General features: G+C 48.1%; 1 protein-coding gene across 1 annotated transcript in view; it reads right to left on the reverse strand.

Annotated features, from left to right (window-relative positions):
- Positions 1 to 3102: 3102 nt before the first annotated feature.
- Positions 3103 to 23991, reverse strand: part of BCAS4 (breast carcinoma amplified sequence 4) — a 78017-nt gene continuing 57128 nt past the window's right edge. The window contains exon 5 of the mRNA XM_006839324.1: positions 3103 to 3207. Coding sequence (XP_006839387.1) covers positions 3103 to 3207 — 105 coding nt within the window. The remainder of the gene's footprint in view (positions 3208 to 23991) is intronic.

The raw sequence follows: 23991 nt of genomic DNA on the forward strand, positions 1-23991 counted from the left end.
TCATCAATGCTGTTATCCAAGTGTCTCATTTTTACTAGCCTGGTAAGTGAAGAATCTGAGTAATTTCAATATTTGCTGATTCAGGCATACGGACATATGTCAGTATGACATACGGACCTCACTTTATTTTCCTTGGATGGTTATTTCATTTTCTCAACATGAAAGCATTTAAAAACATAGTTAAGGCCTAAACCAAGCATTTCTGCCAACCAGATACAGCTCATGGATCACCATTTTGAACAACAAAGCTGGTTGGGAAAGCAGAAGAGGTGGTTGGCCGGAGATCCTTGTTCTAATGACAATTTTCAGTGACCAGGCTTCCGATCGATGTGTGTCTGTCTGACAGTGACCACAAAGGAAAAAAGGAAAGTTCTAGGTTGAAGCTTCCCTTGCACACACAGGCTTTGTTGTTGTTGTTAAGTGCTGTTGAGTCAGTTCCGACCCATAGCGACCCTGTACAGGGTTTCCAAGGGTGTAAATCTTCACAGGAGTAGAAAGCCTCATCTTTCTCCCGCGGAGCAGCTGGTAGTTTCGAACCGCTGACCTTAAGGTTCGCAGCCCGATTCGTAACCACTATGCTACCAGAGCTCCTTCCAAAGCCATTAGTCAAACACTTTATTTAATGGTCAAGTCCGGCACTTGCTTTAAAATGAAAACATACCAGATCTCTTGTCACAAAGCCAGCAGCTCCTGAATACACGCAGCTCAAAGGACTGAGGTGGAAGACTCTCAGCATCTCATGGCTTTCCCTCTCCTCAGGTATCTTCTAGTGTCCCCAAAAGTCATTGTTAAACATCGCAACTCACAGGAAATTTGCAATGGCCGATTCTAGGTTATCTGTCACCTTATCCCCAAAGATGCTCTCATGCAACCTCTCACTCCTTCCTCCCTCAGGTTGAAAAGTCCCTGAAAGAATCCAAGGGTAGGTGAAACCCTGATAAGTTAGTTAGACTTCTCACTCTCACCCATCCATGGCTTGTTTCTTACTCTGAAATTTTAGGGCACCCTCTGAGTCACTCGCTGTTGAGACTCTTGGGTGCTACTAGACAATAAAGAAATAAAGCAGATAGTACTTTTCCCCATCGAGCACCATCCCTGCTACTTACAGCTGCCATGACCATTCCTGTGCCGAGTGCTCACATACATCACCTCCTGCCATCCCCAGAGCCACCCAATATGCCCATGTCATTCTTTTCTGCATTCTACAGGAGACGCTAGGTAACTAGGCCAGGGTCACAGAGCTGAGATGTGTAAGAAATGGCCTTGTCACCCAGCCAGGCTGACTCAGGACCTCGACGCTCTCAAGCCACAGTCTTTTGGGTCTCTAGTCTATGAAATTTACGTTGCTGAGGGTTGATCTAACATTCCCTGGGTCCTGGCTCACGACCTGAAAAAAAAGACACCTGGGAGGTCTCAGACTATTAGGAAATTAGGGATGTCAACTAGTTTCCTGAAAACTTAACTTTCCATCAGATCTAGGCTCTCCATCAGCAAACTGGGGTAGAGTGAGCAGCTAAGCGTGTTATTAAAGTTGTGATCAATACAACACAGCTGTGAAAATAAACTATCTGCAACTATGTATGACAAAAAGCAAGGGGTCAAGGCAGTGAAGCCAGACATAAATGATGGCCTCCTGCCTGTGCTTACTCCGTCCATACTTCCAGTCAACTCCCACCCATAGTTTCATGTGTACTCCAGCCATACACCATTCATATTCCATCCAGACTCTTCCCATACTCCATCTATCATACATGCAGACTCCTCAGATCCCATTCATACTGCCATCCATATTTCCATGTATACTCCATCCATATCTCATCCATATTCAACTTATATCCATCCATCCTCCACCCATATTTCCATTCATATTCCATCTAGGCTTCCCCCATGCCCCACCCATACTCCATAGTCCCCCCACACCTCAGTCTTACTCTACTCTTACTCCACCCCATGTCTATTCATACTCCAGCCTTACAAAGAAAGTACAGCAACCGGCAGCCCAGTCTAAATTGACGGCAGAATGGTGTCAGCCGGGGTGGGACTAGAACGGTGTTTGGAGCATTGACAACATTTGTCTGTTTGCTGGTTCCTTGTTCTGGGTGAGGAGTTAAACAGATGCGTTCTGTTTGAAAAATTCAGTTAAGTCACCCACTTACGTTCCTCTTTCTGGATGCAACTGATACTTGCACAAAATTTTACAAAAATCATCTTAACGTAAAATGTTGCCTCTTTCAAATGCTTAATCTTTCAATCCCCAACACTGCCCTGAAATTAGCAAGATTCAAGTTTTCCTTGCTTTTCTACTGCTGTCTTGCCTGATTCATTATTTTAGATTTCCTTGAGATTCTAGTGCGGTCCTGCAGAGCAGGCAAGTGTGACTCTGAGTGTGTGTGTGTGTGAGTGAGTGTGAGTAGAGTGTTCTTGGCTCTGAGAAGTTCAGAAAAGCCAGCAACAGCCTCCACAGGTCTGAGGAACCATGAAAAGAAAAGAAGGTAAACACCTTTGAATACCCTGGGGTCTCCCAATAACAGTTGTGTTCTTGCTGGAAGCAAAAGTCCAGTGACATTAGAAAGCTACTTCAGGGGGTCCGGACAGGGCCTTCCCAGAAAACATTCACACATAGTCAAAAGGAGACAATCATTCCCTGGTGTTCTCACACCCAGACCACACGTGACCTCTAAACATCTTTATTGAGATGATTCACAGGACCAATGGGGGCTGGGGGGCTGGGGGGCTGCAGGAAACAGACCAGTACCAATGGAGTGGGAGCCTGCCACAGACAGAGGGAAACCTGAGTCCCCGTGTTAACAGCTAGGTAGGTCAGATCTGACAGCCTCCTCCCGTTTCAAACACAGGGCAGGTGTGAGCCAAAACTGGTACACAGTGCCTTCACCTCATCCCCGAGGCCCTGCCACATGGGACCAACTGCCTCTCCTTAACTCCGTGGCCTCAACTGAAGCAAGAGAAGAAATTAAAAACAAACAAACAAAAAAACAGATCAGCAACAAATAAAAAAGCAAACTCCGAGCTTCTCCCTAGTCACAATTCTACCCTCCGAGGTCCCTGCTGGGAGGAGTGTGGGGCTCGCAGATGTAGGGGTCACTAAGGGGCATGAAGCTTTGCCTCCCTGTCACCCACAGGAAAGTATTCCTCTGTCCTGTACAACACGGGCAGCTCGTACGGTGGGGGCACCGGTGGGGATCGTTTCTGAAATGAAAAAAAAAAAAAAAAAAGAGTCAGAATCTGCTTGATGGCAGTGGGTTTTCTTTTGTTTTTTGGTGTCAGCAATTTCATGACCCGGGTGGCACATATGATGAAGCACTCAGGAACCAACTGAGAAGTCACCCAGAAGCCCCTGGGAAAATGGCCTAGCCATCTACTCCCCAAAGGTCACAGCCTTGTAAACCGTATGGAGCACGGGTCTACCCACACATGTGGGCTCGCTCACTGTAAGTGGGAATTGACTCGACAGCATCAAGATTGATCAGTAACTGGAAACCACTTGTTCTCCGGCCCAACGATTCTCCTTCCAGAATTCAATCTGTCCGAGTCACACTATGTGTGAACCTAGTAGGCTCCCATGTGCGGGAGGCGACATCTGAAGCCAGACCTTGTGAAGGCCATGGGACCACCTCCTGCAGGCCAAAGCCCTGCAGGTGAGATCCATGCCTCAGACACCCTGGAGGATCAGCACAGTGACAGACAGACCAAGTCTCTTCCTTACTGGGCCTCAGGTTGTTGCCACACACAAGTCTACTTTTTCAGGAAACCATTGTATGAAATGCTTGCTTGCTTCTGGTTTGGCTTTTTGTTAGGGGTCAGGAAAAGAGTCCTTTCCACTAATGCAGCTCCCCTCAAACCACACACGTTACACTTGCAACTTCAGGCCAAGTCAGCATGACACAGGACCACCAAACACACTGCTTCCTTCCATTTGATCCACCACGGCTGCCTGGGCCCACTGGAGAGTCTGAGGGGATCAGTCTGGGTTGTGGCTGGCCATCAGGGTATTTCCAAGTCGCCAGGTGAATTCATGAAAAACCAAGGCTGATACCCTTAGCACTGAGATGAAGACAGGGTCTGAAAGGTTGCTCCGGAGGGACTAGCCAGGAGACGACGGGTGGTCACGTGGGGCTCAAAGGATGCAGACGGGGTGCCCCTTGACTCATTTCCCACTCGTCCCTCTCCCTGCAGTCCCCTGGACCCTTTTAGATCCAGCCACCTCTGCCCACTCCAACACCATTGCCCAACTCTGGTCCCATCTTCTCCTGAAATCTTCCCATGGGCTTCAGTCCTGGGTGCCCAGGTAAGGATGTGGGGCTCCAAGCTAAGAACAGCTCCCCCCTTAACACCCCCCACGATACTCCTCATGCTGTGCCGTGTGCCACTTGTTGCCCCAGAATGCCTGCCCCCAGGGACACCAAGGCCTTCATTTCCATTGCAACGTGGGGAAACCAAGGCTCGGTGTGGGAGCCAGCCCCAAGTCGCACATCCTCCAAGCCTCCATCCAATCAACCACATTTCCACAAGGTCCAGGCTGTGAGGGTCACACACGAGGCACAGTCCCAGCTCTCATAGGGCTGAGTGGGGAAGACCATGGGAGAAACACCAGCACCATGAGACAGGGGCTATTGGCAGGGGGCACCAGAAGGTTTCAAACAGGCACAAGCGGTTCCCATAGGAGTCAGCCCGGGTAGGGGATGGAGGGGCACCCGGCCTGAGGGAACAGCAGATGCAAAGTGAACAATCCCCTCCATGCATCATCAAACAACCAAAGGGAACAACGAATCTCCTGGAGGCCAGGCTGCTCCTAAGAGCACCAGGGAGCCTTGGGTGCCATCAAGCAGGAGAGTGTGAGTGAGGGTGGGTGTCATCACATGGGTGCTTTAGAAAGAGCAAGACTGAAGGAGGGAGGAGTCTGCTGTAGGAATTCCAATCACAGTGAGAGAGCAGGTTAGGGTGCTAGTGGAGGCAGGGATGAGCTCCAAAGCCCTAGAACATTCTAGCACACCGAGCCTCTCTACTGCAGAGGGGAGGGTTAGAAATAAGCAGGGCATGTTCAGATGTCTAGGGATCTTACCTCCCCGCACCACGCCACCCCCTCTGCACCTGGAAATTCAGATGGGCAATTCACTGTGGCCAAGAGTCCTGCTCACAAAGGGGCATGCAGAACACCTGGTGTCCCACCCCCCTTGGTTCTTCCCCCTTGGCGGAGACTGATTGAGCCCCACCTGTTTCCTCTCTTCTCCCAGCACCTTCACGGGCTGCCCCCACCACCACTGCCCCCATTGAATGGGAGACGCGCACAACTCTTACTGAGATCGGAACGTAACTGGGAAAAGCAGCAGCTATTTTTTTTCTGATCACAAGATACACCTCTCGGCCAGCTGGATGTGATTATAGGTCATCTACAGTTTTAGAATATCATTACTGTTTCTCCCGAGAACTAGCCACTGCAGAAAATGTAACATTCTATCTAATGAGTAACAATGGTTCAAGGTAACAATGGTTCTCATCCTGACACATGACCGTGGGGCCAAAGACTGTTTTGTGATCCTGAAGAGACATTCCTTTTTCTCTCAACCCTTAGACTCAGGCATGAGGAAGTACAATGAGGGGGCCCAAGGGCCAGCGGCCCTGCCCAGCTAGTGCGGCTGCTCGTTTCTGCTGTGTGTCATCCCATGTTCCTTCTAGAACTGGGTTTATTAATGGGATGGGCCTTCTGCCTCCTCCCTCAAGGATTGTTATTGTTAAGTGCTGTTGAGTCGGATCCCACCCATAGCGACCCTATACAGGGTTTCCAAGGAGCGATTGGTGAGCTTCAACCGCCGACCTTGCAGTTCAAACAGCTTTGCAGGCTGGTGCATTAACCCACAGCGCCACACCAGGACTCCCCCTCAAGGATATACCCCTCTCAGCCAGCTGGATGCAATTGTAGGTCATCTACAGTTTTAGAATAGCGTCACCGTTTCTCCAGAGAACTAGCCACTGCAAAAAATGTAACATTCTAATGAATAACAATGGTTGGTTCCCTGAGCAGTCCTCTCATGCTGACACATGACCGTGGGACCCAAGAGCGTTGTGTGATCCTGAAAAGACGTTCCTTTTCCTCCCAACCCTTCCAAAATAAGGTGGGAACTAAATAGAATTGTGACAGAACCTAGAGAGCTCACGAGCTTTAGCTACCTTCCACTGGTTAGCTAGGAGCTCTGGTGATGTAGTGGGTTACAACTTCAGCTGCTACCTGCAAGGTGAACAGTTAAAATCTACCAGTCATTCTGCAGGTGAAAAATGAAGCTTTCTGCTCCTGCTTTTACAACCTTGGAAACACTATCCAGGGTGTTATAAGTCGGAACCAACTCAACGGTACACCACCACCACTGGTCAGTTTGCCACACTGTGGTAGTTTGCATGAAGCAATGCCAAATACCGGCAAGGTCACCCATGGTGGTCAGTTTTCAGTGGCGCTTCCAGAGAGACTAGAAAGAAATGCCTGGATATCTACTTCCAAGAGCTGGCTGAGGATGTACGGAGGTCCCTGGGACCATCAAGTGAGAAGAGCGGAGTGCGGGACCCTACCCAGAGAAGGATTGATGCCAGAGATGAAGGCAGAGACGATGATGTGGAGAGATGGAGCAGCTGGGGACATGGGACTCAGGGAGGGAGAGGGGCTGTGTGCTGACAGCCAGGGGGGCAGGCCTGTGGGGTGTACTTTTTGGTTGTTTGATGATGCATGGAGGGGACTGTAATCATTGAAATGATATGAAATACAATAGGATGAATGTAAAACTGATGTTCTCCCATGTAAACCCACGTAATTCACAATAAAAACTTTAAAAAAAGAGCTGGCTGATGAAAACCTTACGGATCACAAGGGAAGATTATCAACCTCATGTGCTTTGAGCACATGATCAGGAAGGAGCCATTGCTGGAGGAAGAGACCACATATGGTGAAACAGAGAGCCAGCCAGAGTGAGGAAGCCCCTGGAGAGATGGACTAGGATAGGGGCTCAAACATGCCCACATGGAAGGGCGGCGCAGGATGGAACAACCCTTCATTCTGCCCAACACCATGAAGTCAGAACCAAACCCCACAGCATCTACCTATCAGCTTTAGATACCTATGTTGTTGTTAAGTGCTGTCGACTCGGTTCTGACCCATAGCGACCTTGAATAGGGTTTCCAAGGAGATATTTTGGTGGTGGTGATGGTTATGTACCATGGATCGGTTCCGACTCCTAGTGACCCTGTATAGGGTTTCCGAGGCTGTAAATCCTTCTGGGAGCAGAAAGCCTCATCATCTTCCGTGGGACCGCAAAATCTAAAGTGCGCCCCTAACTGTGGCCTTTCTCTGGGTAAAGAGGAGGGGAAAGACATTCCTGAACTCAAAGGCTCAGAGATGATAACGGCATTATTTCTTAGTGAGTGCTTAGCCAAGGAGCTGGGGAATCTATATTTTAGTTTCACCCATGTAAATGGAATCATATAGGAAGTGTATTTTATATTCAGCTTCTTTAACTCAATATTATGCTTGTGAGACTCATTCGAGTTGTTTTATGTACAGATTTATTCATTTTCAATGCTGTATAATATTTCATTTTCTGAATGAACTATAATAACTTGATTGGTTCCAGTGCTGATGGCTTTTCCTTTGGGGACTATAACAAATGGTGAGGCTTTAAAAAAAAAAAAGACGATGAAGAAGAAAAGGAACTGATCCCCAGGGACGCACGGGGGCTCACGGAGAACAAGCCATCCCCAAGAAGCTTCCTTCTCTCCGAAGGGAAAGGAGCCTGTGGACCAGGCCCCTGAAGGTACATGCAGGACACTGGGAATGTGGGTCAGTGGATGGCAGCTGGCCCTGGCCTCTGAGCGCCAGCTGGAAGAGTAAGTGACCCTGTGTTCATTTCGCCTGTCCTGCACTTACCCTCTGGGATCAGTGTTCACTCGCGTCCAACTACCCATCATTCTTGTCCTCCTCAGCCCCTAACACCCAAGTGGGCCCAAGAGGAGGTCTGACCAGTCTGAGCAGCTCGTCCCCTTGTCCAGTAATTGGTTTGAGGGTGACCATGTGATCCAAGCTAGCCAATGAGAAACATCCTTAGGACTGTGCTATCGGAACAGAGGTATGCCCCTCTTCCCTTGGGGAGAGGTGCATGAGCTGGGGGGGCACGTTTGTTGTCATGGGGTGGGAGTGGGGGTCTGCCTAACAATGTTGCCAACACAGAAGCAGGCAGAGTCCTGACAAGATTATGTGAGCGGCTGAATCCGATTTTGCCTGAGGTTAGAATTGCCCCAGGACTTCTGTTCGGGAGCTTTGGTGAGGTGGGCTGGTAACAGTTATAACAATGGATTCAGACACACCCTGAAGTGGGAATCACACAATGTCATCGGGTATCAGTGTTATATACAATTGTATCTTTAAACAAAGCTGACTGGACTGCTGTCACTTGCAACCAAGAGTCCTGCTTACAGTAAGAAGCCACAATGTTGGCAGCAGGGCGCTTGAATCAGCGTGAATCGGTGGGTGAGGGGCTGGGCACGTGGCTGACAACAGCTGTCGGGGAGGGGGGCAGGCCATATCCTGGCTTGCCATAATGCTGCTTCTCACGCCAGACTAGAAGGCGGGGAGCTGTTCTACACACCAGAGGTCACAGAAGCCCAGGGACCTTGGAGCTGGTTACACCCAGGCCTGTCTGGCTCCAAGCCTGGCCCCTGCCCATCATCCCATGGGACTCCTGCCATAAACCCTAGCCAAGTCCTTAGGGACAGGGCAGCAAAGCCAAATCCTCCTGGGAAGGAGTCTGGACTCGGCTGCAGTCTTCACCCTTGGGAATATCCAGGGGACTTCAGAGATGGCCACTTCCATTTCCCATCCCCATTCACAAAGTAAGTCCTTGGGGAGTCAGCCAGGTAAGGAAGCAGTTCCTGACTCTGAGATTCCAAGAGGTGAAAGGTATTCTCCCCCATTGCCCCTACAGCAAGGAGCCCCTCCTTCCAGCCTGCTCAAGTGACCTCAGAGAGGCCCAGGCACCAGAAACCTGACACCTTGGCTCAGCACTCAGCTCAGCCCATGTGGGCTTATCTCTCTCACAGACATGCACACCCACCCACACATATGCAAGCATGCAGAAGCACACAGTTACACACATATGCATACATTTGCACAGTTCACAATGCACTGCACAGCCCCACACGTTTGTGTGCAAGCACGCATACTCCACAAATGAACACAGGCACATGCACACATGCAAAAAGTATGTTCACATACCCACAATATGCACACATGTACTGCACACAAACATGCACTGCATGGTCACATACACATGCGCACTGTCCACACATGAATACATGCATGCACATGTAGGTACACTGCAAGTTCATGTATCTACAATATGCACACACACAGTACATGAACACACATGGCATGCTCACACCCATATGTGCACATACATATGCACATATGTGCAAAAGCATGGGCATAGACCCATGTTATGCACGCATATGCACACAAATGTGCGTGCACACGGTCACATGCATGCATGGCTACTTCACACACAAATACATACACATGCACACACCCATGCACATGCCCAAAGCATGTACAAGACCCACAATATAGACACATGTGCACGAACATGCACACACATGTTCACATACACAAGTTCATATTCCACACACGAACACATATGCAGCACAAAGTACGTGCATACGCCCACATTATGCAAATAAATGTGCATGTTTGTATACGCGTGTGAATACTCCACACATGAGCACATTGGTGTGCACACACCCACACATATGCACACAGGCACATTTGCACACACCCATGCATAGCTACAACGCACCTATGTGCATATACACATCCTTACACATGCATATGCGTGCATGCACACCATGTCCCGAGCCCCAGCCCTGAATCTGCCTGGCCCTCTTCTGGATGGGAGGCCTCATGGGCGCTCCAAGGTTTACCCACACCCCTACATCTCCCTGTGTCCACCCATGACATCTGGGTTCCTAAACCCACAGTTCAGATCCATGTGTGCTTGGCCTACTACACAGTTTTTTGTTTTTTTTAAATGTTGTTAATTGCAAGCATCTAAAAATCAAGAGACTTCACATGAAAACTAGGCTTCCAGCTTCTCTTGGCAAATTACAGTCCCACGTGGCCCCAGATGGCTAGGCTGAGAAGCAGCTGTCCCTTTGACGGTAGGGGGTGGGTGCTCCTCAGTTTGCCCCCAGCCCACCTGGCTGCTTCATGTTTCTGAAACCTGCTGTTCCTGGCAGATGCCTTAGAGTGCCCCCACCCCCAATCCCGATCAACAAGCTGCTCCTTTCCTGATAAAGACCCCGAATGCCCCTCAGAGCCTCTTTTGAAGTCCCCCTCAGTCAGACAACTGTCTGCCCACCATCCTGCCCACCTCAGGGCCTTTGCTAGTGCTGTGCTATGTCTCCACACCCCACTCCTGCTTCCAGAAGTCCTTCACAACCCCACCCCAGAATCCCGCTGTGGAAACACTCATTGCCCACCCCAATCCTAAATGGTTCCCTGTTCAGGCCAGACAGAAAAGAGTCCAGAGGGTATTATAGGCCACATGATCTTTGTCACAACCACGTGACTCTGCCTTCACAGCACAAAAGCTGAAGTTGAATTGACTCTCCCAGCGACCCTGTGTGTGTCCGAGGAGATCTGTGCTCCACAGCCTTTCCAGTGGCTGAGTTTGTGAAAGTTATCACCAGGCCTTTCTTCAAAGGCACCTCTAGGTGGGCTTGAACTGCCAATCTTTCAGTAAGTAGCGAACATTTGAGCCATTTGCAGCATCCAGGGACAATTCAGTATCAGTTACAGTCCATGGGACTGTTGATCCATGGTATCGTCATGCTTGCTGCCACGGAGGGTGGCAGAAACTAGGACTCAGAGGGACCACCCAACTGGGGACTGATAGAAATGGGGTTTGAACCCAGGCTTAATCAGCTTCAGTATCGGTGTGGTCCCAGTACTGAGTCAGACACAGTATCCTCAAGCTGAGCTGGGCTGAGGCTAGAGACCCCAGAATGTCACTTGAGCCTCTGCCTTCCAACCTTGGGCTGTAGAATCCCTGCTTACAGCCTCCTCAGATGGTAACCTTTGGTTAAAAATGAGTCTGCTGAAGTAGGAAGTCTCACACTTCCAAATCTCAAAACCTGCTACCGAGCCATGGTAGTGAAAACAGCCTGGGACTGATGCGATGACAGACGCAGAGACAGACAGAACAGAATTGAGAACCCAGAAGTAAACCCATCCACACACAAGACAGCTAGCTGATCTTTGACAAAGGGCCGAAATGCATTAAGAAACAAAGTGGTTGTTTCTTCAACAAACAGAGCTGACAACATTGGAAATCCATTTACAGAAAAATCACACAGGACCCATATCTCGCACCATATACAAAAACAAACTCAAGATGGATCCAAGACCTAAATGTAAAACCTAGAACTATAATCGATGAAAAATCAGAAACAAACTTTAGGGGTTCAAACACATGGCACAAATATACTATCAAACATAACTGAAAACTAACAGAACACAAAGGAGATGACTGGGACTGTCTAAAATTAGACATTTATGTGCATCTATCAAAGGATTTCACCAAAAGATTTCAAAGAGAAGCACAAGCTAAGAAAAATTTTGTTTTATAATGGCCTATCAGACAAAGAGCTAATCTCTAAAATGTATAGAAAGCTTCGACACCTCAACAAGAAAAAGCAATAATCCAATTTAAAAATGGAGAGCGGACATAAACAAACACTTCACCGAAGACGACACTCAGGTGACCAACAAACATCATTAGCCATTACTGCAGACCCACTACCATCAAGTTTGTTCTGAGTCACAGCAAAGCTATATTGGGCTTTGAGACTAGATATGGGAGCACACAGCCTCATCTTTCTCCCATAGAGTGATTGATGGGTTTGAACCACCAACTTTGCAGTTAGCAGCCCATGCCTAACCCACTGTGCCAACAACTGTTGTCGTTAATTACTGCTGCGTCGGTTCCAACTCACAGTGACCCTGTCTAGGGTTTCTGAGGAGTGGCTGGTGGATCTGAACCACCAACCTTGCAGTCTAGTATTTATCCTACAGTGCCAGAGAGAGAAATGCAAATCAAAGCAACAGTGAGACATCACTTCACCTCAGCATTAATAACAAAGTTAATAAAAGCCAGAAAACAAATGCTGGTGAGGGTGTACAAAGACTGGAACCCACATGCACTGCTGACAGGACTGCAAAACGGTACAACCACTATGGAAAATGGCCTGGTATTTCCTCTTTACCATTTAAAACATTGGAAACAGAAATACCATATGCGCCGCAGTAATCCCTCTACTTGGTATATATCCTAGAAACAAGAGCCCCAGCATGAATGGATGCATGCACACCCACGTTAATTGCAGTATTAGTTACAATAGCAAAAGGATGAAAACAAACTGAACTCCCACCAACAGAAGAAAGGTTAAACAAACTTTGGTACCTACACACAATGAAATATTACACAACGTTGAAAAATAACTATGAATCTGCAAAACACCTCCCAGTGTGGATGAACCTAAAAGACATTAAACTGGGTGAAGTGAGTCAGTCACCAAAGGACAAATAATTGTATGAGATCACTGTTGTAAAAAGAAAAGGTTTTCTTGATAAAAGAAACATTCTATAGTATTACTGGTAGAGGGTGGGGAAGGAAATTTATTCATGGGCTACAGAAGGGATGGGGAACATCTGGCCCACAGGTCATATGTTGTTGTTGTTGTTGTTATGTGCCGTGGAGTCGGTTCTGACTCACAGCGACCCTGTACAGGGTTTCCAAGGCTGTAAATCTTTATGGGAGCAAAAAGCCTCATCTTTCTCCCGTGGAACAGCTGGTAGTTTGGAACTGCTGACCTTGTGGTTCGCAGCCCAATTCGTAACCACTACGCTACCAGAGCTCCTTCTAAGGCCCTCAAATTCATTTGGTCTTGCCCTGCCAAGGCAACCACAGTTCCAGCCATCACATTTGTTGTTATGAAGTGCCGCTGAGTCGGTTCCCATTCATAGCAACCCCGTATAGGGTTTCCAAGAAGCAAATGGTGCGCTTAATTGCTCACCTTGCAGTTCAAACTGACTTTGTAGTCCAGTGCTTATCCTACAGTGTCACACCAGGACTCCAACATCACACTGGGGTGAGTTAATTAAATGTTTGACTAAATATCAGACGACGTATTGCACTGGGCAAATCTGCTGCACAGGAACTTTTTAAAGTGTTGAAGAGCAGAGATGTCAGCTTGAGGACTAGGGTGCGCCTGACCCAGGCCATTGTGTTTTCAATAGCCTCATATGGATGTGAAAGCTGGACAGTGAATAAGGAGGATCGTAGAAGAATTGATGCCTTTGAGTTGTGGTGTTGGAGGAGAATACTGAAAGTGCCATGGACTGCCAAAAGAACCAATAGATCTGTTTTGGAAGAAGTGCAGCCAGAGTGCTCCTTGGAGGCCAGGATGGCTAAGCTTCGTCTCTCCTACTTTGGACATATTGTCCGGAGGAAACAATCATTGGAGAAGGATGTCATGCTGGGTAGGGTGGAGGGTCAGAGAAGAAGAGGAAGACCCCCAACGAGATGGATCAGCCAGGTGGCAGCATCGATGGACTCAGGTGTGGCGGCGGTAGTGAGGTTGGCCCAGGATTGAACATTGTTTCATTCTGCAGTGCATGGGGTCGCTATGAGTCGGTTCCGACTCGATGGCACCTGACAACAACAACAACACAATGTGCCAGACTGCAAAGCCATTTGAACTGTAAGGTTGGCAGTTCAAGCTCACCAGCCACTCCTTGGAAACCCTATACAGGGTTGCTATGGGTTGGAACCGACTCGATGGCACTTAACAACAACAACAACCATTTTTAAATTAATAATTTTGTATGATCCATAAATGATGTTACAAAGTTTGGCATAAAAAAATGTTCCCTACCCAAAGGGTAGACATGTTATCATAAGTAACGAAGCAGGCAATATACAACAAGAGGGAGGTTAAAAGAGGAAAATGAAGGTAGGAGAGAGGAGAGGAATACAAGAGTTACAGTGAAGGGCTAACTACTATTAACTGATGGTGCACAGAGGGGATTGACAGAAGGGATTGTAATGAAACAAAGTGTATGATTTCTTAAATGTAAAACTGATGATCTGCTCTGTAAACCTTTACTCAATTCGCAAGTGGAAAAAAAAAAAGAAAACAAACTAAATGCCCATCAATGGGAGAATGGGTAAACAGTGGGTACACCCACAAACACAATGGAATACTCCACGAAGACTAGCAATGAATCTATGAAGCATCTCATAACATGAATGAACCAGGAGGACATTAAGTTGAGTCAAATTGTTGTTATTGTTAGGTACCATCGAGTGACCTTATGTACAACAGAAGGAAACATTGCTCAGTTAGATTAATCAGTCACAAACCAACAAATACTGTATGAGACCATTATTGTTGTTACACTCCGTTGAGTTGGTTCCAACTCACAGCAACCCTGGATAGGGTTTCCAAAGAGGAGCTGATGAGCACTGATCTTGTGGTTCACACCGACTTTGTGGTCCAGTCTGTGGTCTGCGTTATCCTAGAGCGCCACACCAGGGCTCCGTGAGACGACTATAGTAAAATAGCTAAAAAAAGGTTTTCACACTAAGAGAAACATTTTTTGATGGTTACCAGGGGTGGGAGCAAGAGGGAGTAATTCACTGGCTAGAGGGTAAACATGTTAACCTGGGAGCTGTGGAAGGCACTATTCATAAGAGGGAGGTTGGCAAAAAATGCTGGCAGCAGGGAAGACACAGAGAGGAATGCAAGAGTTAAAGTCAACAGCAGTAAATACTGTTATATACACAACTCTGCAATAATGGCGATCTATGGATAGATGCATGGAGACAGACACATAGGCTGAATGGGTGTGAGAGGGAGAGTGGGAGGATCCCCACGAATATCGAGAGGCTTGACAGAAGAGATCTGGACACGGATGTGGTGGAGCAAACAGGGGAGAGAGTTATGCTAACTTATCAGACATAACCAAATACTTTGGAGGGAGTGCGTTGTAGGCTGGGGAATGACAAAGTCAAGTGACATAACATAGTCCACGAAGAAAATGTTCTACAACCTACTTTGGTGAATAGTAACTGGAGTCTAACAAGTTCATGAGCAGCCAACCTTGTTCAGAAGAAAGAAGAGTGAAGAAAATCGAAAATGCACAGAAAACAAACAGTCCAGTGGACCACTCAAAATCAGTCTCACAGTGCTGAGACCAGAAGAACTAGTTGATGCCTGGTTACCACTACCAACTGCTCTGAAAACCATCATCAGATTAGGAGGTCCTGGAAAGAGTAGAAGAAAAATGTGGAACAAAACTCAGAATCAAATTAAAAAGATCAGAATTATTGGTCAAATAGAGACTGGTGGGACCCCCAAAACTATGGCCCTGAGTCGCCTTCCAGGTCTGAAAATAAATTCACTCCCATCACTGATTTTTCAGCCAAATAATAAAGAGGTCTACAAACGGAATAACAACACCAGAAAGGTCCACACACCTTAGAATCTTCAACTATTTGAGATGAGAAGTGTTGAGATCAACATTTGCCCAAGGACAAAGTTCAGAAGGTTAGAAAAGGAGGAGAAATGGAAACAAGAAATGCGGGAGGGCGTGAGGTAAGAGATGCTACATTGTGAGATGCCTGTCAAGGAGATGGAGCAATAGGGTGGGAATTGTTGGAAGGAAAACTGATCTGCTCTGGACCTTCACCTAATTCACAAAGAAAAGGTTTTTTGTTTTGTTTTTAAAATGAGTTTGTTGCCAGTATTTAAGAATTGGGAGGTTTCAGGTAAGTATCCAAGTTCCTATTTAAGAAACAGAGCTCTCTGGCCGCCCTGGGCCCTATTCCTACAGGGGGACAGGGCACTGCCCTTTTGCAGCACCTTCCAGTCCTGCAAGCATCTGAGCTGGCAACGACTCCAGCCAGGCCCATGCGGCTCAGACATGTCTCTGGCCTGCTGTCAAGGATTCTGGGTGGGGAAGGTCTTCTGCTTCCATGCCTTGGGCCCCTCCAGTGTGGGAGCTGACCCCCAGGGCCACCACCAAGACCAGTGGTTGCTGCCTTGGCCTCCCAGCTCCTCCGGAGTTCACTGCGGCCTAGCAGTCAGGCATAGTCATAATGTCTGTGACACAGGAGAAATCAGACTCAGACAGGTTGGATCCCCACGACCCTCCGCCTGGTCCTGGCTCCCTGTTCTGTCCCGGCTCAGGGCTTCTGTGCCTCTGGCCACACCTGGCAGCCTCACCTCAGTGTCTGCGTCTCATCAAGAGGCCCCAGAGCCTTTGAGAACACTCTGACAGCTGTGAGCAGAGCCCCTCCCATTCCTCTGTAAGCAGCCCTACGTGTCCAATCCTGTCTTGGGGTTGGGCCGGCCAGCCTGGCAGCACCTACAGGAAGAGAGTCAGACTATTGGGTCAGAACCCTCCTGCCCAGCATCAGCCTCTGGCAGACTAGGGCCTGTGACAGTTGGTGAAAGCAGAGGAAACCCTAGGGACAGATGAGCCGAGTTGGGGGCTCCTGGATTGGGGATCCACTGCCTGGGGTGTCCTGAGTACCAGAGACAAGCTAGTGCATTCCTCCTTACAGGTGAGGAGGACCATTGGGCAGCAGCTCGGGAAGCCCCACAGATTCTGCGTTTAGCTAGGGTGAAGGTATCAGCATGGAGAGCAGCAGAGGAGCCCTAGTTCTGCTGAGAAACAGCTACTAAATCCCAATGACACCCTGTCAGAAAGGAGAGACCAGGGTGGCCAGGTGGGCAAACCAACGCCAGGCACCTTACCCTAGCAGGAGGCGGGGGGTCTCTGGTGCTCCAGCTCCACACCCAGTAACTGATCTCCTCAATCTCGGCGGTAGACCTACTGCCCTGTACTGGGTCCTCCTCCCTCCTGGCCCAGCCTATCTCCTGGGATCCTGCCGCCCCTCCTCAATCGATGGTTCACACTGAGGTCATCTTGCTTGGGCACCAGGATGTTCCCTGACCCTCTGAACTGGGTAGGGTGCTGGACTTGACCCCACACCACATGTTTACTGATCATATTTATCTGACTACAGTACATGTATGTTTTAAAACAAAGATTCTAGAGATAAATCTTAATCACAAGGGAGACATGCAGAACAAAACTTCCAAATTCTCATGGACTCGAGACTTTGTGGGGCCATGGAAGCTGGGTTGTTATTATTAGGTACCCTCGAGTTGTTTCCGGCCTATTGCGACTCTCTGCACAAGAGAACGAAACACTGTCTGGTCCTGCACCAATCTCATATTCATTACGCTTGAGCCCATTGTTGCTGTCGTCACTGTGACAAACCATCTTGTGGGAGGTCTCCCTCTTTTTCACTTTACCAAACATGATGTCCTTCTCCAGAGATTGGTCCCTCCTGAAAACATGTCCGAAGTATGAGAGATGAAGTTTGGTCATCTTGGCTTCTAAGAAGCATTCTGGCTGTAGTTCTTCCAAAACAGATGTGTTGGTTCCTCTGACATCCATGGAACTTCTAATATTCTCCTCCAACACTGCAAGCTGGGTGAACCCCCAAAACCATTGCTCTGGGATAATCTTTAAACCTTAAACCAAAAATATTCCCTTAAGCCTCTCCTTAAAACCAAAGAAGGTTGTTGTTGCTAAGTGCCGTACAATTGGTTCCGGCTTATAACCATCCTGTATAGGGTTTCCGAAGAACAGCTAGTGAGCTTGAACCGTCGACCTTGTGGTTCAAACCGACTTGCAGTCCAGCGCATTAATCCACAGCACCACACCAGGACTCAAAAAAATAGATTAGCTTAATTGTGAAAAAAAAAAAAAGCCTGCTTTGAGCATTATGTTCTTTTTCATGAACTCCCTATATGGGATCAAGTGGACAAAAGCAACTATAAAGATCAGATAGGAAACTTAGTGGGTAGCAGGTTTCTGTTAATGGGGAGGAACAATTCAGTAAAAAAAGGTGAGAATGCTTGTCTCAAATAACTCTTAGAACGTGGTAAATGTCATTGAATTGTACATATAAAGACCATGGAATTGGAATATTTGCTCAACAGAAGAATTACTTTTTAAAAATGAATATATGTATATAAGGGAGCTCCAAAAAGCTTGTAGAAAAATTCTATTATCTTTTAATTCTATTTTTCCACAAGCTTTTTTGAAGCCCCTTCATCTATATCTTAACATACAGTACACCAAATCTTGTTGGCTCCTTAGGTCTGCCTACTGTTACCATAGTGATATGAGAAGACACTAGTGGGACAAAGTGGAGCTGGAGGAGGGCACACAGGACCTCTCTGGGCTATCTTTGTGTATTTCTTGCAAATCTAAAATTGTCCAGCCTAAAAAGGTTATTTTTAAATAAAGCACACAGCAAGGCAGCACACACAAAGTGTCAAGGAAACATCACAAATGTTGTTTGGTGCCATCAACTCAATTTCAGCTCGTAGCAATCTCAGAGGGCCGAGGAGGGCTGCCCCGGGGGGATTTGAAGCTGTCATCTTTATGGTAGAAAACTGGAAGGTCTTTCTCCTGAAGACTTGCTGATGGGTTCAAGTATCAGCCTTTCATTTCACAGATGACCACTTAACAAACGCACCTAATACCAAGGCTCTTTATAATGCAGATCCCTGTGTTATCTGGCGCTGTGGGTTAATGCACTGGACTCTGCCGATTGGAACCACAAGGTTCAAGCTCACCAGCTGCTCCTCAGAAATCCTATATAGAGTTGCTATGGGTTGGAACCTACTCAACAATTACTGTCAGTACTGTCACCAAACCTGACAATAATAGCGGTCAAACCACCCTAAATGGGCCCAATCTCAGAAGCTAAGTAGGGTCGGGCTTGGTTAGTACATGGATAGGAAGACACCTGGGAATATGGGCTACTATAGGTTTGGATTCCTGGTGTGGCACTGAAGGATCAGCACCGGACTGCGAACCACAAGGTTGGCAGTTCAAACTCACCAGCTGCTCCTTGAAAACCCTACACAGGGTCACTCTGAGTCGGAACCAATTCGATGGCACTTAACCACAATAAAAACAAACCCTATGCTTTGTCAATTGCTGCTCACAGCAATCCTATGTGGGGTGGATGCTGGTGTTAATCCCATTTTACAGAAGCAGACACTAAGGCGAGGTTCAGGCATTCATTCACGCAGGCCACTTGGATGTGACAAGACAGAGCCGCTTGATGGGTGTGTTTGGGCACAGGCCCCGAGCTTGGTTTATGTACTGCTCTCACTGTGTGAAAGTCTGAGTAAGCCTTAACAATCAGCCCAAACCAAACCCATGCCACTGAGTCACTCCGACTCATAAGGACCCTACAGGACAGAGGCGTTTCCGAGACTCTCAATCTTTAGGGGAGCAGACAGCTTCGTTTTTCTCTTATGGAGTGGTTGGTGGACTTGAACTGCTGACCTTGTAGTTAGGCCTCACAAAGTCTGTCCTGATCCTAGTGATTGAGCTGGACTTCAAACTGTGGACTGTGTGCTCCCAGAACAGTGTTCTCAACCCTGTGCTATCACACAGAACCGCTCACGATTCATGGAAGGTTTCAGGGACGAGACCTGGATTACACAGAACCAGAACGGCTGTGGGGTCAGCACTCCGGGAGGCCGAGGGAGGAGGCAGGAAGGACCATGTGATCCACAGTAACATCAGCAGATGAATCTGGCTGGAGCTGGTCTTGATCTACTCCCTGCACAGTCTGAAGGCAGCCTCCCAGTCGACCGAGAGTCTTCCCCTCCGGTTATTCCCAGATCCGCCACTGTGTCTCCATGCTGCTTCCAGGCTCCTGTACATTGAGTTGGTCCACAGTTGGCTGAAGTCCAGCAGCTGGCCACTGTCACAATTAGAGTTGCACAATGTCCGCTTTGATGCCGAATTACCAAAAGAATGCCTTAGAGGTTTTGTCAGCTGGCCACAAAGGTAGGTTGGCTCCACACACAAAAGTGAAGAAAATTACACCAATTAAAGATGGGAAGCAAAAAGCAAACACAGACACAATCTACCATTTTGCCAAGTTCCACGAAGGCCATTTTGAGGAGCCAGGCGTCCGTCCTTACAGCTGTTGTTCATTAAATAAACAAGCTACAGGGACAACAACAGACTGTCACCAGAACCAGCAGGTGCTCCCCAAGCCCCGCCCTCCAGCCCCCTCCCCCTCAGGGAAAGAGACCTCCCTCCATCTGAGCAGCAGACATCTTTCTCCTTACAGGAATAACAAGGCCCAAGCCTGAGGCTGAAGGACAAAGCCAGCCTGTCATCAGTGCTACCACTCAGGGCCTCCAAGCAGCCTTGGGAGCCTCTTCTCCATCGATCCTTTCCCCTCCGTGCTCTGATCTGTGCCCACAGCCTCCTTCTGTCTGCCTGCAGCTTGGGCATGGCCTGCCGGCTTACCTGGGGGACCTGTGCGCGTGGTCACATCAGTTTCCAGCCTCACAGAGCCCTTTTTTACAAGAACTCCAGCTAGTGTGCTCTCCAGGTCTGATTAAGACACTTTATCCCGGTGGGCCTCTTGAGGGTGGAAAGGGATGGTTTTCAAGGTCTGGGAAATAACATTTGAGAGTGATAGAAAGGAAAGAGACGGAGAGGCAGGGATGATGGGAGAGAACAGAAATGAAGGAAATTAGACAGGGGAGGGGACACAGAATAAGGGAGGTCGAAACATAAGGGAGAAAAAAGGAGGGAAATGTAAAAAAAAAAAAAGCAAAGTATCAACAACAAGAGAGAAAATGTATAAACACCCATTGGGAAATTCCTAGAGAGAGAACAAGGAAAGCTGGAGATAAGACAGAAAATGGAGAGGTTGGGAAGAGATAGAGGAAAACAGAAGGGGAGGCATGAAGAGGGGGAACTGGAGGCACAAAGAGAGAAGAGGGGAGGGAGGAGGAGGGGCCTGAGAGGTGACAGGTGACAGCAGTCCATGGAAATGCAGGTGGAGGAGAGAGAGCCAGAAGGTGAGGGGGCAGACATGGGACTGGAGGTGAGTCCCTGGATCTTACAGCCAAGACACCCTGTCAGCCAGGAACAGCCAGCCTTCCCCCTTCCCACCTGCCAATGCCTCCTTAGTCACAGAAATCACCTTTCACAGGTAAGGAGGACATGGAACTTGTCTCAAGGATACCACTTCACTCTCCTCATTTCAGTCAGGGCTCCTGGAAATTTCTGCTCTCAACTCCAAAGACCAAGCTCTTGCCCTCAATGTGTTTGCAGCCCTGGTGTGGTACTGTAGGATAAGCACTGAACTTCTAACTACAACACTGGCAGTTCAAACCCACCAGATGCTCTTTAGAAACTCTATACAGGGTTGATATTTGTCGGAACTAACTCGACGGCACTAAATCATCATCATCAACAACATAGGGCCTGCAGAACCCTGGTATGGTGCTGTAGGATAAGCACTGGACTGCTAATCACAAGGTTGACAGTTCAAACCCGCCAGCCATTCTTTGGAAACCTTATACAGGATCGCTATGAGTTGGCACTGAATTGACAACACTTAAGGACAACATGGGCAACCATGGGCTGCCAAAGAACCAACAGATCCGTTTTGGAAGAAGTGCAGCCAGAGTGCTCCTTCTAAGCCAGGATGGCCAAACTTCATCTCTCATATTTCGGACATGTTGTCAGGAGGGACCAGTCACTGGAGAAGGATATCATGTTTGGTAAGGTGGAGGGTTGCAGAAAAAGAGGAAGCCCCCCTGCAAGATAGATTGGCACAGTGGCAGCCTCAATGGGCTCAAGCATAGCAACAGTAGTGAGGTTGGACCAGGACCGGGTAGTGTTTCATTCTGTTGTGCACAGGGCTGCTGTGAGTAGGTACTAACAACAACAATGACAACAATGGCTGCAGACAGACAAGATGAGAAACAAATGCTCACAGTAAACTCTGAGCGCTCACTGAGTCCCAGGTCCACACGGGACTCCTCAGCCCCGAGCTGACCCCACACGTCTGTCTCATTCCCACTTGTGTCTGCATGCCCAGAACAGTACTTGTTGTTATGTGCCGTGGAGTCGGTTCCGACTCATAGTGACCCTGCACAGGGTTTCCAAGGCTGCAAATCTTTACGGGAGCAGAAAGCCTCATTTTTCTCCTGCGGGACAGCTGGTAGTTTCGAACTGCCGACCTTGAGTTTAGCAGCCTAATTTGTAACCACTACGCTACCAGAGCTCCTTACAACAGTAGTTGGTATACCAAAAAATCAAACACACGCTTTCAAGTTGACTCAAACTCATCTGGAGTCTATGTGACAGAGTCGCACTGCTCCATAGGGTTTGTGAAGCTATCATCTTTAAGGAGCACAAGCCTCACCTTCTTCCCACGGAGTAGCTGGGAATCATGGACCTTTTGGTTAACAGCCAGTGCTTAACCCACTGTACCACCAAGACTCCCACCTGGTATATCCAACCAAAACAAAACCCAAAGCTTTGACAATTCTGACTCATTTACCCTGTATAGAGTTTGCGAGACTGTAAATCTTTATAGGGGCAGATAGCCTCATCTTTCTCCCTCAGAGAGGCTGGTGGATTTGAAATGTCCACCTTTCGGTCAGCAGCGCTTCTGATCTCCATTTCCTATCCCTTCCTGGGCCATCTCATTCTGTCTCAGGGTGAAAGTCACTACTACGCTGGATGCCTCCAGCCCTGAATCCCACATTCACATCTCCAATGTCAGCTGTATGTGCAGAACACATCCCCACAGACTACAGTCACAGTTTCAATAAATCCCCAGGGAATATTCTGTGGAGTGAAAAAAGCCAATTCCAAAGAGTTCCATGTTGTATGGTGCCATTTCTAGAACACTTTTGAAGCGGCAAAATTGTAGAAATGGAGGGTCGGGGTGAGGGAGGAAGAAGGTGGGTTAGGGTTACAGAGGGTGACACAAGAGATCATTATGGTGTTGAGATTGCTTAGCACCGCAACTGTGGTTGTGGCTACACAAACTTCTACAAAATAAAACTGATACAATTGCCTAAAACTTAAAACACACCCTAGGAGTCCTGGTGTGGCGCTGTGAGTTAATACACCCGACTGCAAAGCCATTTGAACTGCAAGGTCAGAGATTTAAACTCACCAGCTGCTCCTTGGAAACCCTATACAGGGTCGCTATGGGTCAGAATCCACTCAACCTTCACTTAACAACAAGTGAGTAGCAAGTAAAACTGGAACATGTGAATTACATCTGTGGATTGTATCAATGTTGATATCCTGGTTGTTACATTGTACTCAACCAGTGGTTGTCTCCTCATTCTGAGGCACAGTAAACTCAGGCAGGTTGGAGCCTATCTGTGCTCCCCGGGATTTTCAATGGCTGTCATCTTTCAGAAGTAGATCACCAGGGCCTCTCTTCTAGGGCACCGACCTTTTCGTTAGTAGCTAAGTGTTCAGCACCCAGGGATTCCTGATTGATATGACTGTACTGCAAAATGCTATCATGGGAGAAATTGGGACAAGTACATAGGGATTTCTCTGCATTGGTTCTCACAACTGCATGCGCATCTATAGTCCTCACAATCAGAATTTCATTACCAACACACAGACACACACATCTAGAACCAGCCACACCTCCCACCCCTTACCCTGCCCCCAGTTCCCACAAGGTATCCCGGCTCAGGCAGCCAGGTAACCCTCGAGCACCTCGCACCGGGGTGGGGGCAGATCCTGTCTCCACCCTCATTCACAATGGCCTTCATCCACTCCCTGGCTCCCCCAATGAAAACTCCAACGTGAGCCCTGGCTGCTCCTCCCTCTTCCCCAGACATCTTCATACTTCTGTCACCCCCACCCCTCCAATGTCACCTGAGGTGTGCCCTGACACCCCCCACCCCCACGGGCGGGCATCTCCCTGCCCTATTACACTTTCCCCCTGGAACATCAGGGATCACACTAGACCTAGACCGCAGCCCTCCTCCCCT

The sequence above is a fragment of the Chrysochloris asiatica genome, unplaced genomic scaffold (genome assembly GCF_000296735.1).
Source record: "Chrysochloris asiatica unplaced genomic scaffold, ChrAsi1.0 scaffold00023, whole genome shotgun sequence".
NCBI classification, from domain to species: Eukaryota; Metazoa; Chordata; class Mammalia; order Afrosoricida; family Chrysochloridae; genus Chrysochloris; species Chrysochloris asiatica.